At 47.9% G+C, this 17,978-nt stretch overlaps 1 protein-coding gene across 1 annotated transcript; it reads right to left on the reverse strand.

Moving 5' to 3' along the window:
* Positions 1 to 16,593: 16,593 nt before the first annotated feature.
* LOC308415464 (28 kDa heat- and acid-stable phosphoprotein-like) lies at positions 16,594 to 17,136 on the reverse strand (the record flags this gene model as incomplete). The annotated part of the gene is made up of 1 exon (XM_080910506.1): positions 16,594 to 17,136. The coding sequence occupies one exon, from the start codon at positions 17,134 to 17,136 to the stop codon at positions 16,594 to 16,596; it is 543 nt and encodes a 180-aa protein (XP_080766632.1).
* Positions 17,137 to 17,978: the final 842 nt, after the last annotated feature.

Genomic DNA, 17,978 nt, shown 5'->3' on the forward strand with positions numbered 1-17,978 from the left:
TCTTGGTATCTTTCTTTTGAAATAAAAAGACAATACCTAATTCAAGAGATTTGTATTTATTTTTGCCAGTTCCTCTTCATTTACCTAATCTATCACATGAAGAAGTTTTGTGCCCCGTTTCCATGATTGTGACTCTCACCACACTACACTTGGTCCTCATACTGAAGATTGCCTGCCCACTCTTCTGTATTCCCATCCAAGGAGGAGCCAGCAACCTGCTTCCAATTCCCAGGATGCTCCTCTGCCCCCTTTATCTTAACACTGTTGATGGAAACTTGATGATAATACTCAATTAGTGCAAATGATGGAGCCATTTAAATGGCCTCAGTTGAAAAAAGGCCCAAGTCCCTTTTATTGATTAATTCTAATCCTTTGCTTATTTGCAAGCCTGATTTCAAAGCAGCAAAATGTGCTAGTCAGTTTGATGCTGAGACCAAATTCTTAAGTCAACTTGAAAGGAAGAAAGGTTTATCCGGACTGGTTTCAGACCACGATCATGAGACCCCTTTCCTTGTGCTGCAGCGACCATCATGGGAGAGGGAGGCCTGGTCATGTCACGGTGGCCAGAGGAGAGGGACTGCTAACACCTCTGAAGACAGACTACACAACCTAACTTTCACTAGATCCTGACACTCAAGTTCAGCCTTCTACATCCATAGACCTGTAACCAAGCCCTGGAGCACTCACAGTCCAAACTGGCACTGGGGAGCACCTCCTGCTGTGCACAGCATGGGAGGCCAAGACAGGATTGGCCCAGATTTTATACTTGTTTTTCTTTTTTAATTAAATATTCTATCTATCACAAAGGACAAAAGTGTATGTGGTATGAAATATGTGTCAGACTCCTCAGTTCACAGGAAGATAACTCTTAAAGCCCACTAAGTGAATATTCTAGTACACTTGCTGTCCTATGGCTGCTATATAAGGAGCTGAGGGAAGGCAGTCTGGCTATCGTGGGCAAGCGCACCAAGCTGTGGAGCTGCTGCTTGTGCTGTAAAGGGTTGGGATTTTTCAGGAATCCTATCACGGTTTCTGTGATTGCAGTGTGCTACGTGTCCATCAATGTCACAATTCTAGAGACAGCACTCTTTCTCAATTTTGTTGCAAATTCTGTGTATAGCCCAAACTATGATCCTCCTACATCACAAGTGCTGATAGGCGTGTGCTGTGACCAGCTTGAAGATCTATTCTTCAGAACTAGGTTTTAGAATCATCCAGGGGTCTGGAGAGATGGCCCCAAAATTAAGGGCACTTGCTGCTCTTTAATCTGGGGTCAGTTCCCAGCATCTTTGTGGTGGCTTGCAGGTATCTGACACCCCCCCACTTCTTACCTCCACAGTCATTAGGCACATACATGGTACACATACATACAGGCAAAACATAAGAAACGAGAAAGAAATGAGCGTCACTCCAGATGAGACATTGACATCTTGGTACCTGGATGGTTGCCGCTGTAAGATCCACACGACGCACAGTTGAATTTGTAAAGCCAGGACGCTCAACTGTAACCTGAGACATTAATTTTTCTGGAGCTCTGCCTCTGAGCCTAAAGCCTTTGGTACCTAACTTTGAAGATAGGTTCAACCTGCTGAGACAAGTGTGTCCCCAAAGACAGGCCACCTAGATCCTCGAAGGAGATTTGATAATTTTCAGCCAGAGCCCTGACAGGGGGATGATGCTTCTTACCGTCATATCTGGCCCTCTTATCAGTTGGAATAAAACAGAAAACTGGCTACACACAGCTCACTAAATGCTCGAGTGACTAGCACCAAGGTCAGGAAGCATCCTTACGGGACTCTGCGAGCTTCATATTCTATGATTCACAGCCAGCATAACCGCTCCTGGCTCCTTTACCACACTTTGCTGTCTCTAGTGCTTGACTTAAATGCAACTGTGCCTTTTTGTGCTTGGCATCTTTCTCTCAATATTGTACATGAGACTCATCCATATCGCATAGTAGTGGGTAGTCCGTTCTCAGTGTGATATGGTAGTTCCCAGCTTGGGGCTATTATGAGCAGTGCCACTATGAATATTCCAGCATGTGTGCTGAACAGATGGATGCCTTTCTTCTGGGTTTGTATCTAGGAATAGCCTTGGTAGGCCACTACAGATGCCATGTTGGTTCAGCGGTACCACCTCTATGCACACACGATGCCAGTAGCCACCTGGGAAGATACCAGAGGGGACAGGGAGCCTCCCATTGTGAGCCTGGCAACGATCCTGCAAACATCCAGAGATCCAAGCCTGAGCGTACCACTAACCGAATTCATTTTCTCGGAGTGTAACTGAGAAGCTCCTTTCTACTTAACAAGACTTCCATTCATGACTTCATGTATTGAAAGGAATTTCTTACAAGATCGGACTCCCTGCCCCTTATAAAGATGTTTACACTGGATTCATTTTTAAATGGGTTGCATTTTAAGTTGTCACTTAGCAGTGTGCGAGACTGTGGAGTAGTTTCTCCCTATCTGATGGGTGAACTCCGTGAAGTTCCCACACAGCAAAGACATGAGACATATTGACCCAATAGCCACTTTCTTTTTCTCCCCTCTGAAAGGTATTCTGTGACAGCGGTTCTCAATCTTCCTAATGCTGCGACCCTTTAATGCAGACCCTTGTGTTGTGGTGGCTCCCAACCGTAACATTATTTTCATTGCTACTTCTTTTTTTAAAGATTTGTTTATGTATGTGAGTACACTGTAGCTGTCTTCAGACACACCAGAAGAGGGCATTGGATCCTATTAGATCCTATTACAAATGGTTGTGAGCTATCATGTGGTTGCTGAGAATTGAACTCAGGACCTCTGGAAGAGCAGTCAGGGTTCTTAACCACTGACACATCTCTCTGGCCCCTCATTGCTACTTAACTGTAGTTTTGCTACTATTATTAATCTTAATGTAAACATCTGGGTTTTCCGATGGTCTCAGGCCCCTGTGAAAAGGTCATTCTACCCCAAAGAGGTCATGACCCACAGGTTGAGAAACAGTATTCTAGAAGTTCTTGGTTTAGGGAGGTGGTTCTACCCTTCATAATAGTCAAACGTTTTTAAAAGTAGAAAATTAACCTGTGATGTTGAGTAACAGGTTTTGACAGAATGGAAATTATATGTGTATGTGTGTGTGTGTGTGCGCGCGCACACACACACACACACACACACACACACACACACACACACACACACACACGAGAACTCGAAATCCCCAGTCTGCCATCCAGTGTTTTATGTATTGACATCTGATGTGGATATGAGCAGCAAACGGGCTGAAGGTGAGCTGCCTTCCCCCTCGAAGCCTTTGTCCTTTCCGAGTAGAATCCCACCATCCTTTTGTGCCACCTGATATTGGGCACAATGGCTAAAAATGAGCCATTTGACCCACCTCCATGTTAGGATGGGGCCAGGAGAGTGGGAAATGCAGTGGAGTCCCCTTTGGAATCTGCAGAGACTAACAAGGTAAGGTGAGTGCGGGAGCCACACTACAGGCTCACAATCAAGAGAGTCATCAGCAGAGCCTGCCCTTCACCTGGGCCCCACCCCAGCACTTTGGGCAAAGGAATATGCAAGAGCAGAAAGGATGAGCTATGACTTCAGCCTGGAGTCTGGTCCAGTACACTGGTAAATACTCGAACAAGCCTGAAGAGATCATTTTGCCCAAGTTGAGAGCTGGGTGGGAAGGTCACTTTCCATGTGAAACCCGGTTACATACAAGAACCTTGACACTTGGAGAAGAGTTGGGTCACAGGCTCCTTGCCATTTTTCACGTCTTTGGCTCACATCTGAGGGCGTTGGGTAGGAAAGGAGCGTCTCTATGGTTGTCTTTTAAAGGAGCCCCGGGGTGTGGAGTGACAGCTCGGGGTGAAGAACAGGTTTTGTTTGTAAACACAAAACCAGAGATTCAACACTAGCCACCCACAGAGTGGCTCACTCCAGTTCCAGGGAGTTACAAATGTGCACAACAAACATAAGCAAGGCACCCCAACACTATGACGGCCATTCTTGGTTGTCAACTTGACTGCACCTGGAATTAACTAAACCCAAATGACCAGGCACACCTGCGAGGGTCTTTTTTCCTTAAGTCATCTGAAGTGGGAAGATCTACTTTTTTTTTTTAAGATTTATTTATTATATATAAGTACACTGTAGCTGTCTTCAGACACACCAGAAGAGGCATCGGATCCTGTTACAGATGGTTGTGAGCCACCATGTGGTTGCTGGGAACTGAACTCAGGACCTCTGGAAGAGCAGTCAGTGCTCTTAACCACTGAGTCATCTCTCCAGCCCCAGGAAGACCTACTTCTAATCCAGACCTTTGAGGTAGAAAGATCCACCTTTAATCTGGAACATGCCTTCTGCTGGCAGCCTAGATAACAGACATGGAAGAAAAGTTCTCTCCCTCTCCCTTTACCAGCATGCCCTCAACCTTGCTAGCAGGTTCATTCCTTCACTGGCATTAGAGCCTGTTTGGAATTCTGGTGAATACTGAAGACCACAAGACACCCACCCTCATGGAATAAACAATTATGGGGTTCTTGGGCCTTCTGTTAGTAGGCAGCCATTAATGGATTAGCTGGAATACTGCCTGTAAGCCATTCTAGTAAAACCCTGTGTGTGTGTGTGTGTGTGTGTGTGTGTGTGTGTGTGTGTGTGAAGTGATTCATTCTATAAGTTGTCACTCTAGAGAGCACTGACCAATAATACAAACACTGACATTGAAACACCCCACCCGAACTACAACGCATAAGGCCTGCTTTATAGTGGTCCACTTCTTCCAGTAAGTCTCCACCTTCTGAAGGTTCCACAGCCTCCCAAAACAACCAGCGCTAACTGGGGGCCAAGGGTTGAGACCCGTGAGCCTCTGAGCACCTTCTATACCCAAACTGTAAAGCCTACCAAGTAAGCAATGGTACCAGTGTCTGGAAAGAGCGTGTCACTATCCATCCAGACCGGCACAGAGGAGGAAATGTGGACAGCCTAGAAGCAATCTAGGTCCATCACAGGAATTTGGGTGAGCTGAGTTTCAAGAATGGGCAGGTAGACCTTAAGAAGCAAAGGTTCTTCTACAGGGAGCAATACGGTGTGGTGGCATGGTGTGACGTGGCTGTCCTCTTATATGCTGCAAAGGCCTTTTCCCCTGAGACTTCAGGCCCAAGTTCAAGCCCCTCGTCCCTCCTTCTTGATATCTGCCACCACTGCCTTTCACACAAGACCACATACACCCAAAGTGTCTCAAGTTCAGTATGGCTCCTGCTACCTTCCCATCCCCCACTGTCACCTTTAGGTTCCACCTCTTGGCTTCTCTTGGGTTTACCTCACCTGCCCAGAGTTAAGCAAGCGATGGCTCTGCCTCTAAAGGATCCTCATGGTGAGCCCACCTTATCCTGACCTCTTACTGCCCCACTCCCACTGGTCTCCTTCCCTCCTTCAACAGTAACCAGAGCTTTCTATGATCAAAACATCATCCTGGGGCCAGCAGCTGGAGGACACAGAGACCCCGTGATGCCTGGACTATACGTCCGTAGGTCCAAACTTGCTCTGAGGGGCCCTCGCAGCTCTTTCTGGGCAATGCGATCAAAGGGGACATGTTTTGGAAACGTTCGGCAAAGACATTTTCCTCCAGCGTAAGAGAAAGATCGATGTGGTCCATCAGTCAGTCCTCTTCCTTGAATGAGATGTGTTTAATGCTCAGAGCCACTTGGCAAAGGGGAAAGTTAGAGACATCGGACTTGACATTAACTGATGGCCTAGCAGCCACCTCCCTCAGCACTTACGGAAAAACAAGTCCTATTGTTTAGGTCACCCCTAGGCAAAGGACTCCTGTAGGAATCTCTAACAAAGGGAGAGTGGCAGTCAGGAATAAGTGGAGATTTTATAGAGGCACCTGTTGGGTCCAATTGCAGCTGCATCCCGGAAATTTTCCCGGAGGGCGCGGTGTTACCGAGAAAGGGCCAGTCCCCTGTGGTGATACTTGGGGGCCAAGTTCTGTTTTGCCGCAGCCACTTTGACAGGGCACTTCAGCCCCAGGGACACACCCAGAATACTTGCCTGGTATTCTGGACCACTTCATAACCCAGTCAATCTGACTCTCAAAATTAACCATTACAGGTATGTGGTCTTCCTTCTTCCTTTGAAGGAGTCTTTTTCAGTACCAACAGCTGGATAAAATGCTGAGCCTTAGGAGGGAGCCACATGTGACCATTTTCTTCTGACCGGAACAAGGCTAGTCTCATCTCATCCCTGGAGGAAAGCAGAGATTCCCCCGCGTTTGCTCAGGAAACAAATTTCCCCGTATGTTCTGGCTTTCGTGCCTGGTGAGCTGCACTGAGAGCAGTTGTAGGGTCCGGGCTAGCCTAGCCTGGGAGTCAGGACACAGTGCTATGATGGACCGAGGCAGGCAATGAAAGTGATAAGGAGAAACCACTGTTCTTTGCTAGTCCCTCTCATTGTCTGTAAGACTGGCGTCATTCAGCGGGCCCGGGCTATCCAACTGCAGTGCTCGGGCGCCTCCCGGTGGTAGCGCTTAGCAGCGCGTCTCCTGGCGGCTAGGCAGCGCCCTCTGCTGGCTGACGTCTGTTCCTTCTCTTCACATTTGGAACCTGCTTCATCAGGAGCAGAGTTGCTGTTCAACGTGTGAGTCTGTCCCACAAGGCAGACGGATATAACACTTGGCCTGCTGCATCTACGTTAAGGTTGGGAAGCTAACATGAACTACACAGTGTCCTATGACAGAGATGCCCTGGCCGCTGCTCCAGTCAGGTGTGAGCAGCGCTAGGATCCGCCTTTTGGAAGAGGACCAGCGCGCAGTCACGTTTGTTGATGGGTGGACCCGGCTCCAAACCCGAGGACTGCTAGGGAAAGAACGAGATGTTAAAGCTGGAGAAAGTGTACCGGGAATATGAAGGAGGTCTCCATACACTGTCGTCGCTGTGGTGGGCGGGGGCGGGGGGGTGCGGTCCCTGAGTGCTCCAGATTCTACATGGACCCTACAGGCAGGCCAACTTCTACAGTCCAGAATGTTCTACTGGTCAAGACTCTGCTGAGAGTGTGAAGTGCCTGCTGTGGTTAGTACGGCAGGTAGGGTCCAAGCAGAGGAGCCCTTTGTACATGCCTGCGGTTTGAAGAGAGGTCTCAGGGCCAGGAGCATGGCTAGCCGTTGAGCATGGGGAGAGAGGTACACCAGAGACATAAAGCAGGAAGATTCCCAGGAGGTGGAAACAGGCATCTGAGAGCAGAAGACAGCCAAGGCCGGATCCTGAGCTCCAGTGAGCAACAAAATAGGCAGCTAGGGAGATGCCGTGGTGTGCTGAAGGCACTGCAGAACTGAAGTGAGGATCTGTAACCCTCTCTACCCACGGTAGCCATCAGGGGGACCAATCAGGATGGAGGCGCCCTCGCTGGCCACTAGCTGTGGAGGTGCCCGTTTTTCCTTCGCAGCATGTACCACGTACTGGAATATGCTGAATTGCCGAAGTCGGTCTGCTTACAGCATTCGGTTAGACCAAAGGAAGCCAGCAGCCAGAGGACCATGGACTAAACACTGGGCCTACAGCTCCACTTTGGGCCCGACATGTCGCTTACCTGAGGGCTCTCAGTCCCTTCTGTCACCGTCCCTCACTCTCCTGGACACAAGAGAAATTCAGCAGTAAATGCTGACTCCAAACTTAGGGAAGGGCTGGGACAGGAGGCAGGAGACATTTGTCCTGCTTTCTCTGGCGCTGGTGTCCACCTTGTGCAGAAGGGGCTCAGTCAGTCACTTACTGTCAGGACAGATGTGATGGATGGAGATGCTTGCTCTGGGTTAACCTCCCGGTCAGCCTGCTGTGGATCTGAGTGGAGTCGGCTCAGGAGTGCTCTCTGCTCCAGACTTCTTATTTGGAGGCCAGAACACAATGCAGTCTGTCCAAAAACAAGCTAGGAGTGCAGTCCCACTAATAAAGTGTTTCCCTAGCACGTTAGAAATTCTGGGTTTGATGTCAAGCCTCAAGAAGACAGGACAGGAGCTGGAGAGATGGCTCAGTGGTTAAGAGCACTGACTGTTCTTCCAGAGGGCCTGAGTTCAAATTCCAGAAACCACATGGTGGCTCACAACCATCTGTAATGGGATCTGATGCCCTCTTCTGGTGTGTTTGAAGAGAGCTACAGTGTACTTATATATAATAAACAAATCTTTAAAAAAGAAGAAGACAGGACATGGTGAAACACACCTTTAATCCTAGCACTCTGGAAGTGGAGGCTGGAAGATCATAAGTTCATCTTCAACCTCAGTCAACCTATCTATAGATAATAATAAATAATAAAATGTAAGCATGGGGCTGAGAGATGACTCAGTGGTTAAGAACACTGACTGCTCTTCCAAAGGTCCTGAGTTCAATTCCCAACAACTACATGGTGGCTCACAACCATCTGGAATGGGATCTGATGCCCTCTTTCTGGTGTGTCTGAAGACAGCTACAGTGTACTCATATAATAAATACATTTTTAAAACAATCTTTAAAAAAAAAAAAAGATGTAAGCAGACCAAGCCTGCCACATGACCCTTGCTATGGACCTGACTTCTGTGAGCACTGACCTCTGGGTAGGACTGAGGGGTTTGGGAGAGTCCAGGATCCTGGGGCAGGTGGTAGCAGCTGTTTCCTGTTCACATGGGTGCCTTCCAACCCTGCCTAATACTAAGAAAGGTTCTCCTCCATAGAAGACCTCTTCCTGCTCATGAATCTCACAGGATCAAGAGCACCCAAGTAGGTCACCCAAGGGCCCAAAGTTCCTGATGCCTGGGTGTTGAGAATGGCAGATAAAAGTCTTCCACCTCCACTGAGCAAACTTCATTCTAGCCTGCTAGATAATCTTTTGCTGGAACCAAGATCCTCTCTTTCGGGCTGAAGAGATGGCTCAGCGGTTAAGAGCAATGACTGCTCTTCCAGAGGTCCTGAGTTCAAATCCCAGCAACCACGTGGTGGCTCACAACCATCTGTAAAGAGACCTGATGCCTTCTGGTGTGTCTAAAGACAGCTACACAGTGTACTTATACATTATAAATAAATAATAAGTAAATAAACCTTTAAAAAAAAAAGATCCTCTCTTTGATCTGAGGAGGCCTGGGTATCTGGTGATCTACTGTGTGCTGATTATTGGGCTTAGGGAGAAAAATAAGATTGTCTTCTTACTGTTTGCTTTGCTTTGGTTATTTTGTTTTGAGGTTTTTGTTGTTTTGGTTTGGGTTTTTTGGAGACAGGGGTTTACTGTGTAGCCTTAGCAGACTGGATTGGAACTCACTCTGTAGTCCAAGCTGTCTTCAAACTCATAGATAGCCACCTGCCTCTGCCTCCTGGGTGCTGGTGTATGCTACCACATCTACTCTTTTATTTGGGGAGATCATCTGAGGTCAGAAAAGGGCATCAGATTCAAAGTCCCTGGACCTAGAGTCACAAGCTATTCGGCGTGGGTCCTGAGAACAGAACTCTGGTCCTCTGCAAGAACAAGTATTCCTAACCACTGAGCCTCTCCTCAGTTCCAGTCCATCTGCAGTGATGCACAGCCCCTTTGAGAGCAAGACAGGCACTGGAAGCCAGAGAGCCCCCTTCCCTCCAGTTACAGGTCCGTGAGAACTCTCCCAGTGCCTGCTGTGTTTCTTGTCTGCAGCCAGAATATCTGACAAGCCCATGGCTACCAGGGAACGTTTAAATCCAGGGGTCAAATGTCCCCACACAGCTGTTAGGAAAACAACCTCTTTATCATCTGTGGCTGGGGTCCAATGTAGATAAGTCAAAGGGTCCGTGAAGTACAAAGTAACTGGAGGCTTCGTCCCAAAGTTTCTCTCGATTGGGAATGTGCAGCCATTACACCCGGGTAAGCAGAGGAAGACAGGGACCAGGGAGGAGAAGGCAGAGCCAGCTCCAGGCATCTCTTTGAGGTTCCTAAGATTACTATGTCAGAGTACCACTGACTGGTGGAGGGAACATGGGCCCAGAGGCTGGAGTCCAAGATCATGGGATCAACAGGGTTGTTTCCCTCTGAGGCACCTCCTTGGCTTCTTACCACATCTCAATTCGGCCTCAGTGTGTGAATTCAGATTGCTCCCTTTAAACAAAACAAAACAAAAAGGTTTTTTTTTTCTTTTTAAGATGTAATTTATTTATTTATTATCATTTATTCTTATATTTATTGTTATAAATATTATATATATTTATTATATTTATTTTATGTATATAGTAGTTACTTTCCTATTTCCTGTTACAATTTATAGAAGGAAGGGTTTATTTAGGGCCTGCAGTTCCAGAGGATCAGAGTCCATATGGCAGAGGGGAGGAAGAAGGTGGCAGGCATTGTTACAGCTGAGGGCTCATGCCTTGACTATAAACAGAGAAAGCTGAGAGAGAGCACTTGAAATGATTTCAAGTCTTTTGAAATCCAGCGACATACTTCCTCCAGTATTCAAGTGCCCAAGACTTAGAGGTGTTTCTTACTCAAACCACCCCAGTGTTTGCTTGTATGTCTATGCAGCATGTGTGTGCAGTGTCCAAAGAGGCCAAAAGAAGCCATCAGATCCCCTGGAACTGAAGTTACAAATGGTTGTGAACTGTCATGTGGGTGCTGGGAACTGAACCAGAGTCCTGGAAGAACAGCAGGTGCTGTGACCACTGAGCCATCTCTCCAGCCTCACAAATTACTCTTGTTACAAAGCACCAGCTCATATTAGTGTCTCCAAGGAACTCATTATCTTTCTAGAAGGGTGGTGCTCAACCTGTGGGCTGTGATCCCCCTCCCCACACTTTAGCAAACCTCTATCTCCAAAAATATTTGCGTTACAACTGCAGTAGCAAACTTACAAATTAGAAAATATCGACAAAAACAATTTTATGGGGCTGGAGAGATGGCTCAGTGGATACACTGATTGCTCTTCCACAGGCCCTGAGTTCAATTCCCAGCAACCACGTGGTGGCTCACAACCATCTGTATTGAGATTGGGTGCCCTCTACTGCTGGGTCTGCAGACAGCTACAGTGTACTCATATAAATAAAAATAATGATTTTATGGTTGGGGTCACCACCACATGAGGAACTGAATTAAAGGGTCGCAACACTGGGAAAGTTGAGAGCCACTGGTCTAGACAAACCCAATCCACTGAATACGGCACATTCTTAGGTCCTGTGATTAGAACTTCTGCACAGGAACTGAAGGGAAACAATTCCACCTTGAATGCTTCCCAGCTCTGGATTGCTGTGGTCACTATGGGTATCCCATAAGAACAGTCTAGAATAGCTGTAATTGCAAACGAGTTAATTTCTAAGTATACAGGAAGCAAAAGTAAAACAAAAATAAAGACACAAACCTAGGAAGTAGTGGAAAATAAAAGCCCCATCAAATTGGCACTTACAACACCCAGAAGTGCCTGGGGACATCTTGCTGAAGCAGCCATGTTGGAGTCCCCGACTGGCAGATTCCCGGGTGAGCATCTGGCTTTGCGTTCTCACTGTAACCATTTTCGAGAGACAGATGATAGAAACCAGAGTTGGAAATAGCCTTTCCCTCTAGCTCTTCTCAAGGAAGCAAATGTTTGTTTTGTTTTCTTTTCTTTTTTAAACCTCCATAGCTGATCGCTATTTTCTTTCTCCCTGTTGCAGAGTTAGGGCAGGAGGAGCTGAAGCTTGATCTATGGCCTGCAGACTCCAGTTAAGGTCTGTCTACTCTCAGGGTTAAGGTTGATCTATGGCCTGCAGACTCCAGTTAAGGTCTGTCTACTCTCAGGGTTAAGGTGCCAAAAGTCCCACTAGTATACGGTTGCTAGAAATAGCAACCAACAAAGCCGGAGAAAACCTTACCGGCTGGCGCATATATAATTCCAACTATCCAGGAAGCTGAGACTTGAGAGGGTCCTCTGAGCCCAGGATTTGAGGCTAGCCTAGACAAGGTGACAAGACTTTGTCAAAGCAAATGTATGTGGGCTGGAGAGGTGACTTCACAGAGCAGAGCTCCTGTAGATCATGCATGGGGGCCCAGGTTTGGTTCCCAGCATCCCACAGTGGCTTGCAAAATCCTGTAACTCCAACTCCAGGGTTTCCATTGCTCTCTTGTTTTCCACAGGCACCAGGCACACATGTGGTGGACAGACAGGCATCTAAGCGAAGCATCCATGCGCATAAAGTAAAAATAAATCTTATTTAACCTATCAAAAAGTAAGTGGTTAATTAGAAATTCCATTTGGACTGCGGGTGTGGATCAATAGGAAAGCCTGTTATGTGTCTAGTGTGTGAGGTCTACTTCTTGTCACCAAAAATTAAAAACAAAAACTCATTACCCAGATGATCAGTTACATTTAAATTTCAGGTTAACAGTAAATCATTTTAGAGTAAAAATCATTTTATTGCAAATATCGCGTGACATACGCCTATACCCAAAAGTAAAAAAAAAAAAAAAACAGCCAAGAAGCAGCTCAGGTGAGGACTTCCAGCAGAGGGGAGGAGCATCAAGAAAAGCAGCGGGTGTTCTTGTGTGCCCAGAGCGTTTCTAAAGCCTATGTGGGTGGGCTTCCTTCAGTGTAACCAGGTTAAAATGCAGATTCTGGGCCCTCTTCTAGGCTGGGGACAGGTGGAAGTGACCACAGCTCTCCAGCTCTGGGTGTGCAGAGAGCAGAGCTGAGCCCTGCATGCTGAGGAGTTTGTCTGCTGTCTGGGGATTCTGTGCAGACAGCAGTGAAGTGGGAAGACTGTCTTGGCCAGGCCTAAGGAGGAGCTACCATAGAGACAGTGAGTGATCTCCCCAGGGCCTGGGACCAGGCTCCACACACTGGCAGACACAGTGGTTCCTAGGCCAGCCTGTTTCCTCAAGGCTGTGGTGAAGTCAAAATGAGGAAATACAAAAAGTTGTGTAAATTGTGACGTGCCCAGGACCACCTCTTCCTCCTCCTCTTCATCTCCCTTCTTCTCTTCCCCTTTTCCATTCTAATCTTTCCTCTTCTTCATCTTCCTCCTCTCCCTCTTCTTCCTCTTCCTCCATTTTTGTTGTCATTTTTTTTGGGATAGGTTCTCACTATGTAGCTCTGGCTGTCCTGCAACTTAGACTAGACTGGCCTGGAACTCACAGAGATCCACCTGCCTCTGCCTCCCATCCTGAGACTAAAGGTGTGTGCCACCACGATGCGTTTAGGACCTTCTTGCCAGACCTGGGTGGGCCCTGGCACGGAGTGAGACCTCTCGTCTTGGGGCTCTTCTGTCTAGCTGCTGTTGAACTCAGGGTCTGACACATGCGAAGTGATCACTCTACCAAGGAGCCATAGCCCCTCCTGTGGACTTATCTCCCTTTCCGGCCAGTCAAGAGGATCTTTTGTAGGAGGGACAGCTGCTTAATACTGAACTGGGAACACAACAGCCAGACTTTGTTTCCAACATCAAGTTAAACCTAACACCAGCCTGCACCTCCCTGCGGAGGACTGTCCCTCTACTGTTCCACTCAAAGAGCGTACTTAGGAACTCTGAGCTCAGAGGTACACTCCCTGCCGCATCGACCTCAGGCTATAACCAAGGATTCCCTCGCTGTTCTCCAGCCCTGGGGATCTGTGGGCCTGTGCAAAGCCCAGGTCCAGAGTGTCCAGTAACACTGCAGCAGGCTTTTCTTAAACAACCCAGCGGGAAAAGCCTCTCCCCGATGGGCCACAGGCAACCCCAACTGATGGTTTTTACATCCTTAGAAGAGGCTGTTCTTTCCTGCCTGGAGGTGAAAGACTCCCCGGACTGGGGAAGCCCCTAGCTCAAGTACCAGGATATGCGAACCCAAGAACTCATGGAGAGCCTATCTTGCTGCAATCAGGCAAGAGGTTTATTTCCAGAGCTCTGGGGACGACATGTATCTCATGCAGGAGATAGAGGAGTCGACCCTGAGCTCAATTGGGGGACATATTTATAGGGAAAATTACATAGGCAGTTAGCAATGGGCAAATAGCAATTTTATTGTTTTTTTTTTTTTTCAAATTGGCACACTCTGTCCATTTTGGACACGATTCATCTCTAGGCCACTCACTTTTGGGGCACAGTGACCTTCATACTTTGTTTCTTTCAGGACTGCAAGGCCAGCCCAGACCTTATCGAGTCTAGCCGGTCTGGGTTTGGGCCATTTCTTTAAACAAGTTATTTTGTTTTTTGTCCCGCGCAACCGTCTCGCCTGCAAGAACGACGCGGCACACGAAATAGGATCCTTCTGCGGTAAACTTTAATACTCTCGAGAACCAGCACTTGCTACATGTGACGAAGAAGACGAAGAAGACCAAGAAGACAAACAAGACGAACAAGACGAGAACAAGACGAACAAGACGAACGAGACCAACGAGAGGAGGGGCCGAACTATCTAGCCCGTCCCCTTATAAAGGGATCAGTCCTTGCCTTGGACGCGGAGCCCCCTGATTGGTTGAAACTCATCAGGCCCTATGACGCCAAGGGAGAGGCAGAGCTCAAGGAGTGGAAAGTTACCCCGCACGTGCGCACATGGCTTGTTTACTGCTAACTCCAGCCGGATGTCAGCGCCATCTTGTAATGGAGAATGTGCAGGCGGCGCCCCACAGTTTTTAGCCTTGAAGCATACTTGTCATCAAAGCAGGGACAGTGGGGCCAACTTGAAACTTTAACTCTTTCAGAAGCTCTCAAAGCGCAAACGACTCCTTCATCTTTTCTTCCTCCACCCCAGCCCCCAACACACACACACACACACACATACACACACACACACACCCGCAAGCGCGTACACGTGGCTTAGTAAGGCAAAGACAAGCCTTATTCGCAGGACTTGAGTTAGAGGTTACACTCAACCTCTGGCCCCCGGGCAGATAACTGACTAGTGTCAAAGAAGCTACAGGGGTCAGGGAAATGGCATCGGCCTGATGATTTGCTGTCCAAAACTAGGTGGCATTCCAGGCCCACCCAGGGACCTGCCATAGCTCTTTCAAGACTAGGCCAGCCCTACATTGCCACATCCTGTTTCCTGTTCCACTCAACCTCGCTAAATTACATCTCACTTCCCTCCCACTTGGGCTCTCCGGAGGAGCGCTGCCAAATACCCAACCTTCCCCGGGGCTGGCTGGCGCGGTGCCGGGTGTATGTTGGTCTGCGATTCCTTTCTCAAAGCCAGTAGCCAGGGCTTCATGCCAACCCTGGGGCAGACTGGCCTCTGCAGCATGACGGTTCATGACACCTGAGATGCCCCTAGTTGGTGCATCCTCTGAGCTCACCCTCCCCCACCAAGAAGCCGACCCACTTTTCTCTTTCCCCATCCATTGCTGTACTGAACACTTGGAGCCTTCACCCGGGAAACATGAGCCCATCTGGGCCTCTGGTCTCTTCCTCAGGGGCTTTAGGCCTTTCCTGCCAGAGTAAGAGCTATGGGACAGAAGTTTCCCGCCAACCTTGGGTCCTAAGAGAGTGTCGGAGTGAGGTCAGCCAGCTGGGCTCCGGCTCCAAGTCCTCCTGGGGCTGCTGCATGAAACCTGGGTTAAGGCAGATCTGGAAAGAACTTCCCAGAGGTAGGTCCCTTGGGGCCAGGCTTTCAGGCCCCACACCTACCCGACTGGTGCCATCCCTGCTCAGAGGCTCACCACATGGTGGCGCTGTGATGGAGCTTCTGCGCTTGTAGGCGGTCCCGGGTTTCAGGTCTCATCCTAACCTACCTCTTTGTCGCCATTCAAGTGGCTGAGGTCCGAGGGTCCACTGTGGCCTAGTGTCTGGAAAGTTCTTTCGCACAGTCCTCCAGGCAGTGGGGACCGGACGAAGGACATACACTGCGTCTATTTCAGGCGTTAGGATGCTCGTTGCCTGGTCTAGAAGCCCCAGGGTATTGATATACTCTGATCTAAACTGACCGTCGGCACAGGGAGAGTACAGAGAATTTACCAGACCATCTGCTCCCAGAGAGGCGATGGGAGTACTCAGGAGGGGAGCTATCCTTTATTTATTTATTCATTCATTCATTCATTCATTTATTTATTTATTTATTTATTTATTTATTTATTACGATAATGTTGTTTAATCTGCCAAATATACAAGTTGAATTTGAGGAGCATGTCTTGTCTGGGTGATGCAGTAACCAGAGGTTTCTTGAAATGATCAGTGGGTCGGTTAAAAATGGGCACTAGCCCTGACCAGGTGGGTGGGGAGAAGACAGAGCAGGGAGAAGCCTCATCGGACGGAACTGGCCAGGCACACGCCTTGGACCTTTGGTGGCACAGGCTCCCAGACAATCCGGGCTGGCTGTCATCAACTCCCACAGCAGCTGCTGGCAGCACTACCCCCCCCCCACCAACGTTCAAACTACTGGACAAATGGAATCTCTGTACCCCACTTCCCAGGCACCCCCCTCCCAACCAGGGTTCCAAATTCTAAAAACAGCAAAAACATTCAAATGGTTACGTATGAAATGCTGTCCTGCATCTTTCTGTCTCAAAGATAGCAGCTGCCCCTCCCCCCAGCGTCCCCCACACACATCCCCTGAACAATTTCTGTGCCAAGATGAAGAGGAGGCCGTAGGGGCTCCTGGCCATAGGGGCTGCTGCAGCGGTCACGGCAGAGGTCCTGGAGGCACAGCCAAGTTCCCCCGGCATCTCCTCCCACAGGCCAGTTTACTTATTCAGGGAGAGCGACTGCACTCGTTTTCCTGACAAAGTTGCTCTATCTTTTGCTTTCCTTTCTTCTTCCTTCTTTCTTGCTGCCTCCTCTCGCTGTTTCCGGATGATTGCCAGCCGGGCGAGATCAGCCCTGGCCTGCTCTGTCTTCCCAGCCAAGTGCATCTTCATGTAGCGCTCTTTTGCTTTCTGTTTCTCTATTTCTTCTCGTTCTCTCCTTGAAAGCTCCTTTGGCCCACCCAGATCCAGTTGTGTGACCTTCTTAGTCTTCTGTGCCACCCGATTGGGGTTCTCAATGTCAATGAGCCCTTCCACACCTTTTCGCTTTTGCTGGTAGTTATCATCTTCATCTTCACTCTCATCTGAGTCTAGAGACTTCTTCTTTCTGGGGTCCCCTGAAGCCCCATCTCCACCTTCCTCTTGTTCATCGTCTTTGTTGGCCTTCTGCTTCTCAGCCTGCAGCTGGGCATCAATCTCTTCAGGGCTTGTAAACTGCCTCACTCGGCTTTTGTGGCCCCCCTTTCTACCTCCTTTAGGCATCTCGGCTCCGGTGGCTGCAGCGGCGGCTCCTCGAACTGACACCGGAACCGGAAAATGAGGGGAGCTATTCTTTAGGGCAGGGCTTCAACTTTTTCTATTCTCCGTCCCTTGTATGCGACCCTAGCTATATAGAGACAAAAAAACATGCAAGCAATTACATTTACAGGTAATAACTCACAAAGAAATTTTAAAAGCAATTCTTAGGCATACATATAATTATAGCATTTATTAAGGATGAAAGCAAATTCATGGGCTGGAGAGATGGCTCAGAGATCTGACTGCTCTTCCAGAGGTCCTGAGTTCAATTCCCAGCAACCACATGGTGGCTCACAACCATCTGTAATGGGATCCGATGCCCTCTACTGTTGTGTTTGAAGACAGCGACAGTGTATTCATAGACATAAAATAAATAAATCTTTTTTAAAAAGAAGAAAGCAAATTTGTATAGAGGTGAGGTATGATTGTTTATATTTACATAGGAAATATGACATTGGCTACATATTTCATACTATAGAACATGAAATATCTTCAGTATTTTTCAGAGGTGATGTAAATTCAAAATAGCAGAAATATTAGAGCGATTTCAGAATTTGTTGGGAATTCTGTCTTGGTCTCAAAATCACAATTCATTTAACGATTTTTTTAAAAAATGAAATTCAAGCCAGCAGCTCAAACAGCAAGTTTTAAAATCAAATATGCTTACATAATACAACCTGCAGATATATTCATGCGACACATGCTGAGGGAGGTCAGTAAGAAAATATTGAAAGCATCTGTTTTCCACCATTAAACCTTCATGTTTTTGTAAGAACAGAAGACTTCATATGTGCAGTAACAACCCT

Source organism: Micromys minutus, assembly GCF_963924665.1.
Source record: "Micromys minutus genome assembly, chromosome: 1".
Lineage (NCBI taxonomy): Eukaryota > Metazoa > Chordata > Mammalia > Rodentia > Muridae > Micromys > Micromys minutus.